Consider the following 23,628-nt stretch of genomic DNA (forward strand, 5'->3'; position numbering starts at 1 on the left):
GGTATGAGCATCTGAAATACATATCTCAATTATTACCCTACCAATGAAGATTTTTAAAGCATTCCCCAAGGCAAAGAGCTATGAGCTTGAGGATATGGAAGAAATGCCAAAACTACAGTAAGTTAGTTGGCAGTATCTTAAAAGAACTTCATTTAAAGCCATTTTCTCTAATGTATGACTGTATAGAAAGGTAAAACAGAACAGGAAGTGAAGTTTTCAGCCAGTACATTTATTTTGAACTATGCTGCCTATTTAAAACAATCTGACATATTCCACAAGAAAACCAGTTTCCTATTAGATCTGATACATAGGAAAGGAGATAGCTGCTGATTCTCTTTTCTTGGCACAGTCAGCACTAAATACTAACCTAGGGCACGTAATTATCAGTGTATAATATGTTCAACTTGAGATTAGTCCTTTTTCTTTTTTTTAGAAAGACCAGATAATCACTAAAACTGATGCTACATTAATCTTATAAAGCCTTTATTTAAGAAATTCTATAGGAGGCTGGGTGCGGTGGCTCACACCTGTAATCTCAGCACTTTGGGAGGCCAAGGTGGGCAGATCACATAAGGCCAGGAGTTCGAGACCAGCCTGGCCAACATGGTGAAATGCCCTCTCTACTAAAAAATACAAAAATTAGCCAGGTGTGGTGGCACATGCCATAGTCCCAGCTACTCAGGAGGCTGAGGCAGGAGAATTGCTTGAAACCAAAAGGTGGAGGTTGCAGTGAGCCGAGGTCACACCACTGCACTATACAGCCTGGATGACAGAAATTCTATAGGAAATAAAAAATGACTTCTTTATTAAAGTATTACCTGCCATGGAATTTTGTTTAAGTGAACCAATATTTAGAAACAGTCTTTTTCTGTAAGATCTGGAGTCAAAGTGACTAAAATTCAGGATTAAGGATGCATTAGAAGGTTGCGTTCATCAGAGAGACTAGAGAAACACACCCCTTTTAATTTCCTTAGTACTACATCTTCCTAGATGGCAGTCGGGGAGTGGGGTGGTAGTTTATATATATCTGCTTAAATCCTTACAACCCTTCAAGATAGAGGTAGTACTTATAATAGCTTTTCAGGAGGAAAAGGGCTCCATGAAGAAATTAAGTAACTAGGGTCAGCAATGTTGGAACTGGGATTAAAGTGTAATTTTTTTTTTTTTTTTTTTTTTTTTTTTGAGACGGAGTCTCGCTCTGTCGCCCAGGCTGGAGTGCAGTGGCGCAATCTCGGCTTACTGCAAGCTCCGCCTCCCGGGTTCACGCCATTCTCCTGCCTCAGCCTCTCCGACTAGCTGGGACTACAGGCGCCTGCCACCACGCCCGGCTAATTTTGTTTTTGTATTTCTAGTAGAGACGGGGTTTCACCGTGGTCTCGATCTCCTGACCTCGTGATCCGCCCGCCTCGGCCTCCCAAAGTGTTGGGATTACAAGCGTGAGCCACCGCGCCCGGCCTAAAGTGTAATTAAAACACTTGCTTTTCCCACATTTTACTGTTCTGGGTTAACTGTTGGGAACCTGATTTTGGTCAGGAACTTTGCCTCAATAATCCTCACTGCCTCTTAAAATTCCTTCATAACACTAAAAGCAGTCATTGTCGGGGAGATTAGAAAGGCATTTCTATAGGAGTTCTCATATCTATTCTAACCAGAAACTTGAGTTGCAGTGACTTCAGAATCCTTTAGTTACAATGCGCTACAAGTAGGTTTTACCTGTACCTTTTTGAGACAGAGTCTTGCTCTGTTGCCCAGGCTGGAGTGCAGTGGCTCAATCTCAGCTCACTGCAGCCTCCACCTCCCAGGTTCAAGATTCTCCTGCCTCAACCTCCTGAGTAGCTGGGACTACAGGTGCATGCCACCATGCCCAGTTAATTTCTCGTATTTTTTTTTTTTTTTTTTTTTTTTAGTGGATAATGGAATTTCATCATGTTGGCCAGGGTGGTTTCAAACCCCTGACCTCAAGTATCTGCCCACCTCTGCCTTCCAAAGTGCTGGGATTACAGATGTGAGCCATTGCGCCTGGCCTACCTGTACCTTTTAATGTCACTCAGGTGTTTTATAAATAGGGTACCCTAAATAAGGTTAGTGGAACTTCCAGACTTGTTTGCACTTTGAATAATAGTGTAGCTAAAGGGATGCTCCCAAAAGTTATTTAGAGAACAGATCATGAGAATGGCTTTGTGTCCTACCTGAGGCAGTTAAGATTATTATTAATGTGGCACATTAAACCACATGCAGTTAGGTTATATGGAGTTACCAGTCAGGCTCCTATTTAAATTGCAGAACAGGAATGGTAATTATAATTCAAACTGCCATTTCATTTGGCATTGATACTGATTTGGTATCAACAGACATTTAGGAAATAGTTACCTCTTAAGGTGTGGATACCCATTCATGTTTTCGCCTTCATAAAGAAGGATGGTACAAAAAGGTATTCTTCGTTCACAGTTTTTATTTCTTCCAATTAACTTTTGTGTCTTCAAAATTGATTTGTCTTTTAAAAAATACTTCTTACTCATCATACAATCTACACCACCCCAAGGAAAACAAACCCAGGGAAGGGTAATTTAGGGGGCAGTTAAAATGTGCACTATAGGTTTATAACAAATGCTTTCCAGCCCATAATCCTATACATATACAACAAAATGGCGGCACCTCAAGTTCATCTGAATGACGGCCCAAATAATGCAAGCGAAGGCCGTGAGAATAACAAAACAGAAGCTTAGTCACTGGCTTCATTCACTTTCCATGGTAGCACAGTCTTCAAACTGTCTCACACTTGATCAAGAGTAAGCAAACATAGAGACAACATCTTGACTCAGCCAGTAGTAATTATAAATGAAACCAGAAATAATTTACCTGGGCCACAAAAATGAATTGTTTTGTCATGTTTTTCATTAAGTCCCTAGCACCTGAAACGTAGCAAGTTCTGATACTGGGCTTCTAAAGGCATGCAGTTTTTCACTCACGTCTATTTCAAAGTATTTCTTCCAACTGAAACATAGCACAATCAAGGAAAAACTTCTGGAGGCAAAGGAAGAGCACAAGAACAAGTATATGTTGAGGCGTAATGTATGACCAAGATGGTACACTATATATAGAAGCAGTGAATGCTGTTAAAGTGTCACTCACAAAGGGATAGTCTAACATTAACACACAACTCAACTGCACTGCTAAATATGGTTGTCTTTATTTTCTTTTTCCTTGCCCAGCCCTATCTAAACATAAAATAAAACTACAGGACTGAAATTAACAATCCATTAAAATCAGCAATAAGTTATGAAAATCATAAAGCTTTTTTTTTTTTTTTTAAGTAATTAAGGGTAGTTAAATTATTTAAAGTATACAAAGTCCAAACAGCCAGGGGTAAGGTCTCCAAGAGGCCTTCCCAGGGTAAGGGAGAGGGCCACAGGGGAACCTTGGAGTTTGAAAGACAAAGGGAACACATGACATCAAAGTGCAGGCTAGAAATTTCACTTAGAAGAAAATAACATTACTGAAAATATTCGTAAGAGTAACAATAGCACCTGCACAGTGGGACTGTGAGGAAGAGAGAGACTGCCTGTAGGAAAATGGAAGCAAATCTTTACATTAAAATGAGACAAGTGCTGAACTTAACTATGTTAACTATGATAGTGTGTCTACTATAGATATCAGATGGTTAAAAGCTGGTAAAAGGTAATGATTCTAAGAACAAAAATAGCATTGACCCTTCTTCTACCTAGCCCAGACCTCATTCATTTTGTGCACTATAAAGAGTGAGGTGTGAGGTGTTTTATCATTATCAAATGCTGCATCAAAATAGATGATTTTTTTCCCCATGTGTTTTTCCACTATAAAAGACATCTATGTTTTTTTTATGGATAAGCTTTAAAAAGATGTCATTTTGGTTTTCAACACATATAAACAGTTATCAAAATCTGAAATAAAAATGCTGCTGTGGCTCAGACCTTGGCCTGCTAATCTGCGTGCACAACTCTTCTGACCCACGCAGACGCAGAGGCACGTGGAGCTTTTTCCTTCTGGCCCCCCAATCCATACTCATAGGCCTTGTAGGATAGAGGCTGTCATGCATGGACTGCTCCCATGTGGCCTAAGGGCATCAGGATGGAGAGCTGGCAGTTGGGTGCCCTAGTGCTAACAATGCAGGATAAGGTTAGCTTGCTTAGCATGGAATCCAACAGAAAGCTGAGCTGCATGATGATCCCTTTCAAAAGGCTTCATGGGAGTCTCTCCTTTTGCAGAGCATGAAATGAGCTTTTTAAAAAAATAATAATAATAATAAAGGATTGATCATCCACAGGCTTCATGATAAACTGTCCCAGGCTGAGTTTTAATAGCTCATTAGCTGTCCAAGATTAATACCTGATTTTCTTGTCTTTTCATTTGAATAGTTTTTATTTTGCTTTTAGGACCATAAAGCTCAGGAAGGGTTCATAACCCCATCCTTAAATGTGTCTACTCAATGTAGTATGAGCAAACTAGAAAAGAGAAAGAGGATGGCATCTCCAATGTCCTCTTTTCAATCAACTCAAATCAAGAAAATTTTACACAAGTTTTCTGCTGCCATTAAAAATTGTGATTTTTCCAATATGAATATTCTGAATATTTGTTCTCCTTGGGAGGCTCCGCCCCACTTTTTGCTAAGTATTTGCTTAAATACAGGTCCTCTGACCCTTTTGTTCAAGTATAGTTTTGTTTTGTTTAGTTTTAAAGAGGAGACTGCATCATGAACCCAATTTAAGAGATTGTTTGTATTGAATTGGCCCAGTGAATATTTTGCCCTGCACTGTTATGTCATGCTGGGTTCTATGAAGTGAATGAAAGTTTGACACTGGCACTGGAGTAACCCTCGTCACTCCCAATACTCGGCAGGCTGCTGTGGTCATCAATGTCACTGATGCTGGTGGTACTTATATTGTCCACTTCTCCATGGGAGAACTCTGTGCTTTCAACATCCACTTCAATCTCCTCTGCCAAAGGAAAAAAAAAAAAAGAACATTAATTATCGAGTATAGTGCACCTTCAAAAACTAACAGCATGAGGAAAAGAGGTATAAGAAATGTTATACAACAAGCTTATTATCAGTGATCTCTGGAGAACAGAGGAACAAGGTGAAGAGACAGGAATATTTTTTGCCAAGGGGAATGTCTGATATACAGTGGTGGTCTTAATTTAGGCAGCAAATTTCCTAAATCCTTTGACGCCAGTCTGTCTGGACCTCCCTAAAGCACTTGGCGTATTTGGGAATTAGTACTTAATATTAAAAGGTCCCAACCCCCAAGTGGTTTAAAAACATCTGTTTTGCATTAAACCACAAACTAATTCTCAGTTCTGTTTATTAATCAGGGTCACCTTAAAGGGTGGGCAGGAGCATAAATTTAATATAGGCAAACTAGAAAATTTACCCATCCAGGCCTTTGGTGGTGCCATTCTACAGATAGTTCAACAGACTTCTAGGATTCATCATAAAGATCTTCAACTAGTCAGTCAAACAAGTCATTATAAAGTAGAGTTTGAGGTATATGTCTTAGATTTAATTTTCTTGCATCAAATATGGCTTGAAATAAGGGCCTGAGACTTAAAAGTCTTCAGATGATAGTGAGATCCATTTTGGTGGTAGTATACAGACTTAAAAGCCAAACATTAAAAAAAAACACAAATACATATTTGACTCAGCTATCAATAGATAATGTTGCTGGACGCAGTGGCTCATGTCCATAATCCCAGCACTTTGGGAGGCTAAGGCAGGAAGATCACTTGAGCGCAGGAGTTTGAGACAAGCCTGGGTAACAAAGTGAAACTCCATTTCTACCCCAAAAAAAAAACCCCACAAAAATTAGCTGGGTATAGTGGGTGATCCAGTAGTCCCAGCTACTCGGGAGGCCAAGGTTGGGAGGATCACTCTTGAGCCCAGGAGGTTGAGGCTGCAGTGTGCCAAGGTCTCACCACTGCACTTCAGCCTGTGTGACAGAGTGAGACCCTGTCTCTTAAAAATAAAAGAAAATCTTAAATACTAGATATTCAATCATCAATAATATCCATAAAGCAATACATATGTTAAAAACAAAAAGGAGTTTAAAAGTTGTTTTCTCCCGTCAGAGCTAGAGTGAAACCCAGGATTTTTCAGTTACCTTAAAACGAATTCAAAGCCTGATGTTTCACATTTGGCACTGACTTTTTAAGGGTTCACACTAATCACAACTGCTTTAAAAAAGTGGATTAAGCCGGGTGCGGCCATTACTTTGGGAGGCTAAGGCAGGTGGATCACGAGGTCAGGAGTTCAAGACCAGCCTGACCAATATGGTGAAACCCCGTGTCTACTAAAAATACAAAAATTAGCTAGGCATGGTGGCGCGCGCCTATAGTCGCAGTTACTTGGGAGGCTGATGCAGCAGAAACACTTGAACTCAGGAGGCAGAGGCTGCAGCGAGCCAAGATCGCACCACTGCACTCCAGCCTAGGTGACAGAGCAAGACACTCTCAAAAAAAAAAAAAAAAAAAAAAAAAAGGACTCTTGTGAGGCCAAAAGGACAGGGTGAAGCTATTTCCAGGAATATACTTTTCGAAAAGGCTTGTTGCTTCAAAAGTTTTAGAGATTCTAGAGATGTTTTTAAAATGTAGGCAGCTGTCCAAATAATCTATGAATTCATATATTGGCTCTATATCCGTATTGCTTCAGAAGCCATTGTTTCCCAGCACCACTGAACACTCATCCAACCTACAACTAGAAGATAATAACAAGACACACTATCCAAAAGAGCATGCTGAACTCAGCCAAAACAAAGTAAAATGATGGCCAACACAGTGGCTCACACCTGTAATCCCAGCACTTTGGGACGCCAAGGCAGGGGGATTGCTTGAACCCAGGAGTTTGAGACCACTTGGGCAACAAGGCCCATCTCTATTTTAATAAAATTTAAAAATAGGTTTAAAAAAAAATTTTTTTTAAACCCAAAAAAAACAAAGTAAAATGAGAAACTGCTTTAGCCAAGTGTACCACAGATGTTAACTAAAAGCCCCTATAACACTACAAAAACGAGGTTGCCAGCTCAGGATAAGGATGGTACTTGGTAAGGTACCACTAAAGTAAGGTACACTGGGAACACTAAAAAAAAATGAGAACTATAGTGATGAAAATACACCCTCCTCTCTGAAATCTGGATGTAGTTGGGGTGGGTACAAGGAGGAAGTAACAGGAAGGACAGCTAAAACCTAAAGACCTAAGAAGAGGTTTCCACTAGTTAGCAATAGAGGAAAGACTGGGACACCAAGGTCTGGGTTATTTCTGCTATACCTAATTCAGGGTTATTTCTGCTATATTTCACTGTTACTGATAAATGTAGCATGTCCTTCAGGTTCTTGCTACTGCCTCTGGTAGACTTTTCTTGAAAAAATGCCACACAAAAATAAACTTTTACATAGAAAAATAAGAAAACAGAAAAACAAGAACTCCTAGGGTTGTGTTAAAAAGGATGAAAAAACTATTTGAAAGGCTCCTACTCACCAAATCTGGGACAGTATGGGCATTCAAAAGAATTTAAAAGGATGACTGCAATGGATTGGAACACATTCAGTACAGCAAAACGTGAGTTCATGATATAATCAAAAAACTAAAACCAAAACTTGTTACTTCTGGAAGCTGCTATGGTACCAACTCTGTTTGGGAAACTGATAAAGCAAAAAACAAGACCAAGCATTTATCCCACCTTCCCTGTATGAACTTTATTTCAGGATAACCGAAAAGTTGATGAGAAAATGTTTATAGGATAAAAACAGTTAATAAATACAAGAGGAATGACACAATTAGAAAATCACTATTTTATGACACCCCGTGAAATAAGGGCAATAATTGCTAAAACTGTTGAGTTAAAGGCTGATACATTTATATAAATGTATTAAAATGACCTTACCTGAACCTACTGATTAATATTAAAAGTGCGACAACAACTAGACAGAACACTGACATAACAGGAAGTACAAAGCACCACCTATGAAGTATTCTGCATCTACCAACCAGTTTACAGTCAATATAAAGGACATAACATGTTAAATGACACCATGAGGATTCAACCAGCCAAATCTAGGATGTGGGAAATTCTGTAAGAAAAATGACTCAGTTTCTTGATGTTTAAAAAAATACGTACATATATACATATACACACAAAGATCTATACCTATATATTCCTTCATGTTTTCTCTGCCAAAGAAGTCTTTTTGAGATGTTATGTAGAAACCAGTTTTTGTTTCTACCAAAATGGTGTAGGAGGAAGAAAAAAATTATTATAGATTAATATCTTAAAAGACACATCAAACAAATGCAATGTGGCCTTTGGATCCTGATTTAAACATACCAATGGTAAAATGCCATTTTTGAGACAACTGGAGAAAATGTATCACAGACTGGGTATTAGATGATATTAAATAAGATTATCTGATTTTATTAATTTTGTGGGGTATTATAATAGCATTATAATTACTTTTTTAAAAATCCTATTTATTCAAGATACATACTAAAGTATTTAGGGGCAAAATGATGTTATGTGGGATTTGAGTTAAAGCATTCCAGAAAAAATATTGAGGGTGAGGGTAGTGAAGAACAGATGAAACAAGTTGACAGCTATTCAAACTGAATGGTGGGTATACAGGAGTTCATTATTCTATTCTAAGTATGTTTGAAAATTTCCACTTAAAAAAGGCAAAGGCAAAAACAAAAAACAAAATCAGAGTCCTAAAAACAAACAAACAAAAAAACTCTGTCACTTGTCTCATGTTTTAGAATCCTAAAGAGCTCATGAGCAATTTTCTCCAAATGTAAGACTTCAAATCACCAGTGTTCACCTCTGGGATCTTTTAATGTGATATGAAGCCTGATGTGGTGGAAGCTTTGGGAAGAATGATCAGTAAAATTCAAACCATCCTTTTTTGGTTGACTTCTGTTCTTTAACTGTGTCAAAGACAAATATTCTAGGATAGATGGAAAGAGAAATAAAGGGTGTTGTACTTTAAAATCTACATATAAAAATTCACATCACCAGTAATAAAAACTTCGACATCATGTATCTTCCTGACACAATGGATTGAAAAGGGCACAACATCATTTCTTTCTTTTTTTTTTTTTTTTTTTTTGAGATGGAACCTCACTCTGTTGCCCAGGCTGGAGTGCAGTGGCATGATCTTGGCTCACTGCAAGCTCCACCTCCCGGGTTCACGCCATTCTCCTGCCTCAGCCTCCCGAATAGCTAGGACTACAGGTGCCCACCACCACGCCCGTCTAAGTTTTTGTATTTTTAGTAGAGATGGGATTTTACCATGTTAGCCAGGATGGCCTCGATCTCCTGACCTTGTGATCCGCCCGCCTCGGCCTACCAAAGTGCTGGGATTACAAGCGTGAGCCACCGGGCACAACATCATTTCTGTGATATTTCTTAACCCAACTGTATACCCTCAATCTAATCATTTGAAAACATCAGACAAACCTAAATTGAGGGACATTATATAATTTATAATATAAATATATATTTTTTTTTTCAAGAAAAAAAAGTTTTATAGTCCACACTGGCACTGCTAGACAATATTACGATTGCATAAAACCTACAATGTTACACTGCTGGCTAGAAAGCAAATACGGTGCCTCCCAACTTACCCTCCCTAAATCCAGATACAGAGATGTTTAGTATTTCATTAGAGAAGAGGCAAGCTGCCTACCTCGCTCTGAATCAGAACGATCTGAAGAAATAGTTGATCCAATGCTGTCCATTCGTATTCGTTCCATCTCCTGAGGACCCTGCAGCTGTTCCAGTCGCCACTTTAAAAATCTCTGTTCTCGTTCCAAATTCTCGAGCTGGTGCTGGCTTTTTCTTTCAGCTTCTTCAAGTTTCTGAAATGATGAAATGATTTTTACATTTGTGTATAGTCCAATACAAACAATAAAACTGATTCCTTCTTTAGCAGAGAAAACATGAATGAATATACATGTGTGAGTGTGTATAAAATATATAAATATATTTTTAAAGCCTCCAAAATGAGAATGCATATAAATACATATTTTTAAAAATAAAAAATAGTTTTGTCTTTACTTTTGTGTGTATGTAATGAATGCTATGTTACTTGAACAAGATGGACTTCTAAAAGTCTGTAAAGTAATCTCCACGGAGAAACTTCCTCTAATGTGGTATTTGATGGAAAAATACTGAAGGACACAGCCAAATGAAGTCATCTCCACCAGAGGGCACAACTGCCTTCCTTCTGAGTATGAAGAGGGTAATTGTTATTTTCCTAGTGTTCTCAGCTCTTCAAATGGCCACGCTGTCAAAACAATTTAGTTTAATCAGGTTATGTTGTTCCCATCAGATTAGCTGATAAGTTTTTAGAAAGACTTCTCTTGAGGTCAGTTCTTAAGGAGGGCATGGTGAACTAGCTGATGTATATGAATAGGAATCAGTGCCAATAATTAAACCAGAACCGAGTGAATTGTACAAATCTGAAAGTAAAAATTCTCACCTTGATGTGTGCTTTGGCTTTGTTGAGCAAACCAAGTGTTGTGTGCCTGGTGCAGTCTGGTCCTAGTGGAATCAGAACTTTCAAGCGTTCTAAACAAAGGCGCAGATGAGCTCGTCTAAGAAAGACAAAAAGTCAAATCAGCACAGTCTGGATATTTCACTAGAAATATCATAAAACCTATTTTAAGATAAACAATAATTTGCATTTATTCAGCCTATAGGATAGATATTACACCCCTAATTCTCCGCTGTCAAAGAATGTAGGGGTGGCTGCATTTCAGTCTCTGCTATTTCTGTTGTACTCTTTAGACAACACTCACTTTAGATTATTATCCCCAATGGTAATCTCTGTCAAGATGGTTTATTTTTTAACTCACCCCATAAACTGTCTCAACTGTATTAATATGGAAGTGTGAAAACATACCAGGACAATTGTTTTTGATCTTGAATAACTAAAACCACAGGCGAGAGGAGAGGTTTTCAGCTGTGGTACCCCAATGGAGTATAAAATGCTCACAAGTTTCTATTTCCCCCCTCCCACCTTTTACTCACTTGGCACGTGTGTGTGGCCCACACACACACACACCCTACCTCTCTACAACTGTAGCCATCCTACAGTGTGTTACGTGTTGTTATATATTAGTTTGAACCATACGAAATTTCTGATATTCAACCGCTTTTCACTTATAATTTTGATTTCTTATACTCCAATACAACAGAAACAGCAAAATTCTGTGAACAGCTAGGGTAGGGTTAGACAAAATATATGCCCTGTGGTCAATTCTAGCCACAGAAATAACCCATAAAATAATCCCCTGCTTCCTATCTAAATGTGCCAGCTCATTAGCTTAATTTTTATTTCTTTTTCTCTCTTCCTCTGTCTCTCTCACTACCTGCCTCCAATCCACAAGGACAACAGGTGACAAAAATCACTTACTGAAAGTCTTTGCATTTTCTAATCTACCCTTCCTGGGGGAAAGTCGAGGGAAATTTCTCCTAGAAATGCTAGCAGAGAACCTCATAGATTTACCTTCCCTGTGCCCTAAAAGAACTATGATCATGGTGATGAGAGAGTTCTGAGTATTTAACTTCATCCTAAAACAATACTGGTCCACATCTTTGGTCCTGTGTTTCATAAGGGGTAAGGTAATTCAGCAGTTAACAGCATATCTGAAAAGAAAATCCACATATATGTTCACAGTTTACCCCTAGTCCTTAAAGACCTATAATTGAACTTTTGGTAACTGTCTTAACTGCGTCAAGAACAAAACACACACCCTCCATTCTCTTCTGAAAGAAGACTAAAATGGTTTTGCTAATTCACACACCAAACTATGCGCTTTCTCTGTCTTAATAGACACGAAATAATTTCAAGTGAAATTCTCAAAGGCTAGTAATTTGAAAAGAGAGGTAGGAGAAGGCAGTAAGCAGCCAATTATGTCATGACAAGCAAGGATGATTAAGGGTAGTGAAGTCAGAGGTTTGGCTGATGAATTAAGATTCTTTTAGCACCTACTAACCTAACTATAGTTAAAGGTCTGACAGTATTTCCATTTCAAATTTCTTTATTGAGTTCAGTACCTCAAGTCTAATAATTGGGTCCAGGCTGAAACCTGACGTAACTGGTGTGGATAAAGGAATCCCTAAATTAAAGGTATATCAATGGATTCTCCTTAATGATATTTAACAACTTCAAAGTCACTTTCGTCCCCTGCTATACTACCCAAATGCATAGAACCTTTAACAAAATTTTCATTTTTAACTGGAAAATTTCTTAGGTGAGGATTCTCATGTGACCACAGTGCTCTTGCTCAGCAGACCAAAAAAAAGCAAACAAACAGCAACAACAACAAAACACCAGAGTAGAAAGTGCCTTTAAACTCTTCATTAAGATTATTATGGCATATGATAACAACTGCACTCATATAATATGACTGGAGCGTGGAAACAAAGACTGGCAGCTACACTAATAGACATTCCTGCTTTAAATTAAGTCTTCTAAAAAACTCAACAAAGCAACTAGTAAAGTTAACAAGCACATTACCGCAATAATACCTTGTCAATTTTGTTCAAATTAACTCCAAAACTTCAGTATATGTAAGAATTATCTTTTTTAGTTTTTAAGAAACTTAAAATGGGCTGGGCATGGTGGCGCATGCCTATAATCCCAGCACTTTGGGAGGCCAAGGTGGGCAGACTGTTTGAAGCCAAGAGTTCGAGACCAGCCTGGCCAACACAGCAAAACCTCATCTCTACTAAAAATATAAAAGTTAGCTGCGCATGGTGGTGCATGCCTGTAATCCCAGCTACTCGGGAGGCTGAGGCACAACAATAGTTTGAACCCAGCAGGTGGAGGTTGCAGTGAGCCGAGATGGCACCACTGCATTCTACCTGGGCCACAGAGTGAAACTCTGCCTCAGGAAGAAAAAAAAAAAAAGAAAAAAGAAAGAAAGGAAAATCAAAATGATTCCGTAAACTTTCACATCAAGGAAAAGAAAGGTGGGTCTATTTTCCGTTTTGTGATACTTGCTAAAACCTAGAATGAAAGTAACTAACATATTAAAATTTTTTCTCTCTTTAATCATTCCATGTATTACATGGATTTTACATACTCAGCACTGTTCCAGACACTTGCTTGAGAAGGAAAAGTAAAAAAAAAAAAAAAAAAAAAAAAAATGTTAACTTTAAGAATTTACACTCAAGACTACAGAAACATACTGTTTTGTTTCATTTGGTCCATACTGAATGAGTCATACAGATATCAAGGACAACAGAATCTGAATAAATGGAGAGATTGTAATCAGAGGAGGTAGACTTGTAAAAGAGGTTGAAATCTGACTTTGGACTTGAAGAATATTGAATTTGTATATGAAAAAGTGAGGATTTGCTAGGTAATTTTAAAAGTAAAGGACCTAAATTTACGGATTGGGACCAAGTTTAAACATAAAATCGAAAGAATCTGAATAAATGGAGAGATTGTAACTGGAGGAGGTAGACCTGTAAAAGAGGTTCAAAATTTGACTTTGGACTTGAATAATATAGAATTTGTGTATGAAAAAGCGAGGATTTTCTAGGTAATTTAAAAAGTAAAGGACCTAAATTTATAGACTGGGACCAAGTTTAAACATAAAATTTTAAATGCCTTATTTTCTCTCCTTCAAGGGAAAACAACTGAGCTGGAATTCTATAAGGAAATAATCAGCTAGTTTCAGCTGTCTGAGGATCTGCAATGCACTGACAAATCAGGAGGTACCCAGACCAAACTTTGAAAAATGCCTAAATGAACAGGGAAGGCAGAATGCTCTAAAAGATATTTTTTATTAGCCACTACTGAACACTTATTGTCAAATAATTATTCATCTGATCTGAGATACAGCTTACACCAAGAAAATATACCCTGAGCTATCTCGCAAAGGCCAGTGATGCCATTCTTCATATTTTTTAAATACAGTCCTCCAAAATCGATATTAATATGAAAGATGAACAGTGAATTATTTCCTCTGCTCTTGTGGAGAGAGGTGTACCTGTGGAAGATAAATGTCATTTCCTTAAGTTTTTGTATTTAAATGAAACAGGCATTTGGAGAGTAGAATAACAAATGGTTAATGGCAGTTAAAGAACAGCAGCTGACCAAGAGGGAGAGTCCCATCCAAATAATGCACACAGGTACATGTCCTTAGATGCCACTTAGGTAAATGTACCCTTCCAAGAGCAATGGATGTCCTGTAACTGTAAACTGCAAAGAGTTAAATCAAAAAAATCCATTCTCCTCAATGTGTAAGTTTTTTTTCTCTCCTGCAAATTCTTAGAACAGCAATTGTATGGCAAAATTATTCTTCCTTTTCAATGATGCTGCTCTCCACCCTTTCCCCCGTAAGTCTCCCTGTTGGTAACCAGATTGCAAGCTTAACCACCAGTGACCTAGAAAGGCATATCTTTTGATGCCATCTGGTCCCTTCTTTTCTTGCCTTCATTCTCATGTGACTGGTAGCTCAAGAGCCTCCTGTATGAGGTTGCCAAATCATGGGTGCTGTAAGACTTCGGGGGAAGGAAAAAGGACAAGCAATAGAAGAAAAAAGCTTGGTTTGATTTGAAAATCCTTATTCACAGGCTGGGTGCGGTAGCTCATGCCTGTAATCCCAGCACTTTGGGAGGCCGAGGTGGGCGGATCTTCTGAGGTCAGGAGTTCCAGACCAGTCTGGCCAACATGGTGAAACCCTGTCTCTACTAAAAATACAAAACTTAGCCAGGCATGGTGGTCCTTGCCTTTAATCCCAGCTACTCGGGAGGGTGAGGCAGGAGAATCGCTTGAACCCGGGAGGCAGAGGTTGCAGTGAGCTGAGATCGCGCCATTGCACTCCAGCCCGGGTGACAGAGCGAGACTCCACCAAAAAAAAAAAAAAATCCTTATTCACTGAGGAAAAAAACTGCAAGTATCATATGATGATGTTTTTCAAGTCTCCAAGGGAGAGAAGAGCTGACATAGAGAATAACGATTCATGAAAAGCATGGTCCTGCACCTCTAGTAAAAGAAGGGAAAGAAGGTTGGGGAAAGTTAAGGCTGCTGTTCTGAATATGATGATGAACACTAGACAAACGGCAAGTAGAAAAAACCTGGTACTGAAACATTTATAGAACTAGACTTAATGGAAACTGATTTTTAAAAATTTAGCTCCTTGGTGGACATTTACTTTACTTTTATTTAACACATACTTTTTAAAAAACACATGAACAGCTAATAAAAACTGTAGAGCTGAAACCTCTCCTATTTTAGCATGAGTTATAGTAAAACAAAGTTAGAATTAGGTACTGCAGCAGGCAGGAAGTGCCCTGTGAGAAAACTGGAGTTCCCTTGCTGAGAGGGACGGGGTTAGAGAATGAAGAGTTCCCAAAGTACTTTTATTTTTAAAGACACTTTGAGTTCTGTTTTAAAATGAGATTTTAAAGTGGGTTTTGCCCAGGGGAAAAGGTAATTCCCAGCCACTAACCTTGTTAGAGAGAAGAGTCCTATCAAAATTAACCACACCTTCAAAAAGGGCAAGCCCCTTGTGGGATAAAGAACAATTAGAGTCTGTTTGGCTTTTATTTTGGTAGATTGGAATCATTTTTCCCTGAAGGAACCAATGCTCCTTTTGATTTCAAACTCTGTAACCTCTACTGCCAAACTGATGTACCACAGAACATGAAGGGAAATGATTTTGGTATAAAATGGCCTCTACTAGTAGCTGTGCTATTTTAAAGCACAGGTATATCAACTATAATAGGAAGCGCACACTGTTGTGGGAAGAGAGAGGAAAGAATACCCTTTCAGAAACAAACTCCGAGTATCATTTGATGATGTTTTTCAAGTAGTCTTTCAAAACTCTAATGCCCCTGTCCAACAATAATAAATCTAACCCCCGCCTGGCCCCATAAACAATCCACTGGCTGATGCCTTTGGAGGCATGGTCCTTCACTGGAACCTGCTTGTCTTTCATTCTTCCACTATAGGATACCTAGACTTTACCAGGTAACTAAATCAAAATGGAAAGCAAGTCAAGTGATGGAGACAGTGCTTATATTTTCCTCTCTGCTGAATGTTACATAATGAACAATGAGTCCTCCCATGAGCCACATTCTTCAAAGCTGCAGTGGCTTGTGGCCAGGTTTCTCAACTCCCGACACACACTCCTGCACGTGACAGCAGCTAGCTACTTTTCCTACACATTCTATATACCAAAGTGTCTCTAAAACTTAATGTGTTGAGAATCTTCTGAAAACCCAAATTTACCCCCCAAAAAATCCTGCCTGCCTGTTTTCCTAATGAAAAATGACATTAAAAATGGATCCTGATATATCAAAAGCATATTGCGGTTCATGAGTTTTATTTACTAAAACATGTATGATCATATTCTGCTGTTCAGCTTATTCGGTTCATGAAATAAGAAAGCTAAACAAAGGCCAGGCGCGGTGGCTCATGCCTGTAATCTCAGCACTTTGGGAGGTTGAGGCGGGCGGATCATGAGGTCAGGAGATTGAGACCATCCTGGCTAACACGGTGAAACCCCGTCTCTACTAAAAACACAAAAAATTAGCCGGGCGTGGTGGCACGCGCCTATAGTCCCAGCTACTTGGGAGGCTGAAGCAGGAGAGTCACTTGAACCTGGGAGGCGGAGGTTGCAGTGAACCAAGATCGCATCACTGCACTCGAGCCAGGGTGACAGAGTGAGACTCCATCTCACAAAAAAAAAAAAGCTAAACAAGCTATTTCTACAAAATGGCATTTGATAATCGTATGTTTCACCTACAACTCATATATTATCTACTTCACAGAAAATAAACAGACTATTAACTCCCAGGTAGTAACATGGCAAGTGGCAGGTCCCTAGTGTCAGATCTGACTGTGGTAGTCATGGGACTCAATGATGACAGAAATAAAAACTTAGGAAAATAGCTGGGACTCTCTTCTCACTTTTCAAAAAGAAGCAGCTTTCACTTAAATAGTCTTCTTAATTGGTATCTTATAAAATAATCAAATAGAAATATTACACGTGGTATAATAAAGTTACAAATTCTACAAATTACATATATAATAATATAAATTATTCTGTCACACTGTCAGCCTCAGCATGAAAGGGCTTATCTGTATACAGATAAGAATTAAAATGGTTGAGATGCATGTTACTTATTCTTGGGAGACTTTTTAAAACCACTTTGTTTCAATAAAATATAAATAGTTCTTAGCATAGGCTATATATACCTCTAGAGGTATTCAACACTGAGCCAGAGGATATTTGAAGCCACAGGGTTATACTATCCTTTCCAGAAGTCGTAATTTTTTCAAAAATTTGGAAGAAAAACATTCTATATAAAAACAAACACAGATAATGCAAAATGTGTTTTTAAAAGAAGACTTCAAATTTCATATTATTTCAGACAGGTTGAGTATTCCTTATGTGAAATGCTTAGGACCAGAAGTGTTTTGGATTTCTCATTATTTCAGATTTTGGAGTATTTGCATTATACTCAGCTGAGCATCCCAAATCCAAAAATCCTAAATCTGATATGTTCCAATGAGCATTTCTGTTGAGAGTCATGCTGATACTCAAAATGTTTCAGATTTTGGAGCATTTCAGATTTCTGGACTTGGGATGCTCAACCTGTACTACATCCCAGGACCTCCAGGAATCTATGTTCAAACTGCTAGAGCAAATCCCTACACATCGCTATGGACTTTGGAACATCATTTTTGACTCATGGCTGGGATTAGGTCTCTCAAAGGTTTGGAGAGGGAAAAAGAAGGGACAGGGGAGAAGGGAGAGAAGATATGGAAGAGAGAGGAAAGGGAGATGTAAATTAATGATGACAAAATAGTCACATATTCTTTCTCAAACTACAAAGATACCACATAGGCTGAAATGTTATTTAGTCTTTACAATTCAGAAATATGAAGAACATGAAGTGCCACTCAGTCAATAACAATTATCATCAGTAAACAATAGTGCCTTATTATACCACTGAGCTAAATGCTATAACGATTTTTCAAGCTGTCAGTAGTATAATCTTTACCTGTTTGAAGACTATAATTTAGTCTTCTGCCTACCACCTTTCCAGCCTCAATTCCCATAACTCATACCCTTGCAAACCTCTTCCATAACCAAATGTGCTTTTATACTTGCCAATATCTCTACCTGGAATGCCATTCTCTCCAAATGTCCACCCAGTGGCCATCTAACTCATTTTCAGGCCATGGCCAAACAATTTCTTCCACAAGATCATCCTTGCTGTACTCCTTCCTCAGATAATACTTGATTTCATACTAATCACACTGTATTTCAATTGAGACTGAATCCATACTTTTAGTCATTTCTGTTTTTCAAATAAACAGAATGACTGGCACACAGTGGGGAGGAGAGATGTAATACTTCTAGTGGATGTTTCTGGGACTCTCTAACTCACCAAAGTTGAGGTAACAATCAATACTAGGACCTCCAAACAGTATAATCAGATGCCAGGCCAGCATTTGTGAGACATCTACTTATGAATGCCAGAACTCTTAACCTTTTTTTTTTCTGGTGCAGCTGAAGTCACCAGCAAATGTTAATAAGGTGCATGCCACCAAAGATGTCTACATGTAGAGTAACCAACAGTCTCCAACCTAACTCTTGATGAGAGTCAACACTTTTTTTTTTTTTTTTTTTTTTTGAGATGTAGTTTCACTCTGTTGCCCAAGCTAGAGTGCAGTGGCTCGATCTCGGCTCACTGCAACCTCCGCCTCCCAGGCTCAAGCAATTCTCCCGCCTCAGCCTCCTGAGTAGCTGGGATTACAGGCACGTGCCGCCAAGCCCAGCTAATTTTTTTTTTTATTTTACTAGAGACGGGGTTTCACCATATTGCCTAGGGTGGTTTCAGACTCCTGAGCTCAGGCAATCCGCCCGCCTCGGCCTCCCAAAGTGCTAGGATTACAGGCATGAGCCACCACAACCGGCCAACACCTTTTTTAATAGTGAAGCGAAGGGTTTAAGAACTGCAGCTTTTACAACAGAATGACTTTATCAAAGTATTTACAGTGATAGGGGCCTAGGACTAGGAAAACAAAAGAAACAGCTAAGAAAACCAAGGTATGAGAAGGGAAAGTCTAAAAAGCAATATTCCACAATGCAAAGAAGAAAAAAATTAAATCAACAGTTCTTAATCCCATGTGATAAATGAGAAACTAGTGTATGCACAGGCTTACAAGATCCATGGACTGCTTGCTAAGTTGAAGACTATAGTGCAGAACATATAAACAACTATTTTTTTAAATTATCCTGCATTCATGACTAAGGAAGACTTCATTTTTGACAGCCTCATTTGAAAAAAAAAATAATTAAATCTTGTTCCAGAGGCATTTGTTCTTCACTGGAACTCCCACAAGGAACTCAATCTCCAAAGTGATTTAACAGAAATTGCTCACTTGACATCCATTCTGTGCTAAATTTAGTTTCTATGCATACTTCCCCTCTCTTATCTGTTTATAAGGATTTAGTTAAAAAGAAAAACTTGATCATTCATTCACCATATTTCTTCTTTGGTCACACAATAACTTTCTGTATTCCAAGTTTCAAAGTCTGGGAAATAGGGCTACATCACTGGAGAAAACAGTGGCAATTTGTTCTAAATACAAAATAGCTTATTTTCCTTTGGCAACTTTCCAGGGGTCTGGGTAGAGGGAAGGGATACTCCTCTCTAGAGAGATCAGGCTCTGAACCTGGACTACTGTCAAAACTTAGCCATCGATGGGAGAGAATATTTTTTTAATTATCTTTCACATCAATTGGAAACTGATTAAAGATTTTTGCCTTATTAACAGTTTTTCTACTCTTTGGCCTTTTGTTGGTGTTCATCTCTATTCTGGCAGCCCCCATTGGCTGATTTAATGGTACCAAGGGGCTGAGAAGTGTTGCTGTCCAAAAGAAAAAGCATTCTCTCACAGGGACTGGGAAGGCAATCTGCAATCACAACAGTAGCTACTTGTTAACTTTCTATTTGAAACACAGTGATGTCAATAGTATTGTACCCTGCCAGCCACCATGGGGTAAAGTACATTTTGAAACCAAAACAAACTTCCTACGTGCTGGCAAGTGAGATCTGAGACAGTGATAATGTTCTATAAGACACTGACCTAATTTTATATACGAAATCCAAGAATTAAGTCTACTCTTCTACAAAAGTTTAAGTCTAACTCTCACAGCTCTATTCCCACCCAGAGCCCAGTATAATTGCTTTATTATATCAAATTATTGTCCAGGATGGAAGAGGGAAATGACGAAATACTGTTACTGATCTCGAATTAAAATGGTGATCTCACATAACACAAAACGGCACATTTAAAGAATGCTTTGTAATATTGCTGTTCATCTAGAAGCATAAAATGAAAATAGCAAAGCACCTTTAAAAGTGGCCCTACTAATAAGATGTGAGTTGTATAATGGCTCATTTTAAGGGGATATATTCATGTAGGAGGAAAGACATTTTATTAAATGGAACAGGAACAATCTGGCCCAAGAATTAATTCATCCCTGGAAGGCGAATATTCATAATTTGTACTGAATATGAGTAACCTGAAATAGAGAGCTAAACGATTAAAAGTGGTAACCATGCTTACTACTGGCAGATGGCAAATGGTTTGGCATTGCTGGACATCTGCCAATCCAGTCAGGCCAGCCAGGAATTATTTTTAAAGTCCCATTTTAGAACAATTTTCCCAAAATCAAAATGCAGTTTGTTTTTTGGTGAGGAGGAGATAAAATTTGTGGTAGAAAAAGGGTAAAAAAGAGGAATTGTCGGCCAATGTGTATGTGTATGTGTTGTTGTTGTTAATAACTGAGGCATTTACAGGCCATTTGCAACCTCTGGAAAAATAAAATTCATAGAATTTAAAATATGCCATAGTCCCTGATAATAACAGAGAATCAATGTTTTGGTATGTCTTTTTATTTCTAAATTACTTAACTGTTTTGACCTCTCTTTCATTGTACTGTATCACTTTTTTTTTTTTTTTCCTGACCACAAAGGGCCCAACTGAAGAGCAGTTTTTGAGAGTAACTTTTGGAGGCAGCCTAGCATAACACAACACCTGGCACCAATCCTGGGCATGCTCTCCTCTGATAAGGCAGAAATTTTCTCAGTGTTATAGTAGGGCACTTACAGATTAGCACTTTTAGGCAGATAGAAAGTGAACATGCCTTAAGAACTACTTTATTTTTTAAAACCCTTCTGAAAAGGGAAAGGTGTTTGATAGATTAACAACAATTACAATTATCTCCTCTTTATCAAGTGAAAGACTGGGTTCAAGTTATATCTGGGTTGCAACATTACACTGTGCAACTTGCTTCTATTTATATTTGTCTAAATCTTGGTTTGACTCTCCTCTAGAAAAGCCCAGGAAAAGATTAAATGAGAGAGGAATCAAAGCTCTAGTATTTATTTTATATGATTCCAGCCTCAGCTCAATACCATTACAGTTTTCTAAGGACTGCTACAAAAGTGTTATTACTTTCATTTCATCAATAGCTCAGGAAAACAGCCATGAAAAATCTATACAGTTCCAGGGATTTGAGAAAAGAAGGAAGAGACAGGCGGAGGGGAACATGTTTTATTTTATTACCATTGCCAGTCAATATTTTAGTTGCTCATCAGGCAGGTTGTGTGGCTCTCCTGCCTAAGTATATTCCAACAGCAAGAACATATTGACCACTACTCCAACTAAAGAAGCCAGTAGAGTATGGAGGTTAAATTTTCCAATCTTGGCTACATTTCCTTTCAGATACCGCAGAATGAAAGTTCTAAAACATCTTTCAGGATCACCAACAACTGTTATCTCACAGAACAAAAGGCACATGAAGGATACTTTGACATTTTGGAAAATAAGACCCAACATATATTCTGTATTGTCTTCTAAAAATATCAATATTTCTTGAACATTGCAAACCAGGAAACCCATGTTCCCTCATTCATCTGACCCAATATATCCTAGCAGTAAATTCCAATTGTTTTCAAGGAAGTTCTAAGGGCCCCTATCACCAAATTGCTTCTTTAAGAAAAATTCCTTTCCATTATAAAAATAGCAGTCTTGAAAAGTTAATCAGCTCTATCTAAATTGTGTTATGTTTACAAATGTTTTAACTGCAAAGATGGGATTTCTAATCAAAAAAAGAACCTTATTTAGAAAAGAGTGATTTTTTTCACAGCTTTGTCCAATACAAGCTGTTCTGTAAAGGAATAATTGTGAATCAGGCTGGAATAAAGTGAATCAAGATGGAAAAAGCCTACAAACATTACAATTCTAAAGAAAAATGACATATTTGGTTGCATCAATGGTCCAAATTCCAAAGAGTTCACTTTTGACAATGACACCAACAGATGGCTCAGAAAAAACTATGATGGCTGTCCTCCATGACAGTAACCAATATATTACATAAACATACCCCTAACATCTCCTTACTAAAGCCCAATAGCAATATTTTATCAAAGAACTGATCTAAACTTGGTTTGATTTTATTTCTATTTTTTATTAGGGTAGTAAGTCCCCATATAGTTACCACATATTGTATTAAGACTGTCTTTTTTAATTTGAGAATTCCTCTTTTAAGATTCAAAGGGAATAGACACCCTCATTTTAGTCATTATAATTTTTGATGAAGAAATCTAAGTGTACCTTTTCCTAATTTCCAAGTTTCTCCCTTATCTTAATTTAGCCATTACACTTCAACATTAGAAAGCCTGTATCTTTCTCATTTGATTTTAGATTTTAAAGGGTCAGCTTTACTCTAGTTACTTCAGGATAAAAGTATCAGAAAATAAAGCGTTTTATGAAACATAGATTTTTCTGTAATGGCATAAAACCCCCTATCAACCTTAGTTTTTAGGGAAGCTCATAAGAGATAGGTTATAGGTTAAAATTTTTAAAAATCAATAATCACAGGTTGATGCACTAACGCAGGCAGGAAGTTTTAAAAGGCACAAGATATCCCACGCAAATATCTTGCTTGGGGTTCTCTATTAAAGGATGAGAAGCACTCAGATAAAATATAATGTACAAGGTGAAATACATGATCTTAAAAGTTAGTAGGCTCTTCATCATATAGGGCCTACTAGAATAAAGTTGACATCTTCAGTAGTACTCCAAAACAGAATGACCTCTAAGAAATTATGGAGGGCTAAGGAATTGGATGTTCAGGTATCCTCATTTACTCAGAGGTAATGATAGATTGATCTGTCCCAGTTGAGGCTTTTGGTTGTTTTCACAAGACATTTGGGCATTCACCAACACTGCCACCACAAAAAGAGGGAGAACGATTGTAGCCACTCCTTCATAGAAAACACAGCCATTAAAAATGACACTGTATTAGGCCGGGCACGGTGTAATCCCAGCACTTTGGGAGGCCGAGGTGGGCGGATCACGAGGTCAGGAGTTCGAGACCAGCCTGGCCAGCATGGTGAAACCCCATCTCTACTAAAAATACAAAAAAATTAGCTGAGCATGGTGGCACATGCCCTTAATCCCAGCTACTCAGGAGGCTGAAGCAGGAGAATTGCTTGAACCCGGGAGGCAGAAGTTGCAGTGAGCCAAGATCATGCCACTGCACTCCAGCCTGGGCAACAG

The 23,628-nt window shown here is 38.2% G+C and overlaps 1 protein-coding gene across 3 annotated transcripts in view; it reads right to left on the reverse strand.

Annotated features, from left to right (window-relative positions):
- Positions 1-2,450: 2,450 nt before the first annotated feature.
- The window catches only part of MXI1 (MAX interactor 1, dimerization protein), a 79,321-nt gene continuing 58,143 nt past the window's right edge, over positions 2,451-23,628 (reverse strand). For all 3 annotated transcript variants that reach the window (XM_003255454.3, XM_030807267.1, XM_030807272.1), the window contains exons 4-6: positions 10,504-10,618; positions 9,709-9,880; positions 2,451-4,973 (exon numbers count right to left, since the gene is read on the reverse strand). In XM_003255454.3, coding sequence (XP_003255502.1) covers positions 4,810-4,973; positions 9,709-9,880; positions 10,504-10,618 — 451 coding nt within the window. In that variant the 3' untranslated portion in view covers positions 2,451-4,809. The remainder of the gene's footprint in view (positions 4,974-9,708; positions 9,881-10,503; positions 10,619-23,628) is intronic.

This window comes from Nomascus leucogenys, chromosome 3 (assembly GCF_006542625.1).
Source record: "Nomascus leucogenys isolate Asia chromosome 3, Asia_NLE_v1, whole genome shotgun sequence".
Lineage (NCBI taxonomy): Eukaryota > Metazoa > Chordata > Mammalia > Primates > Hylobatidae > Nomascus > Nomascus leucogenys.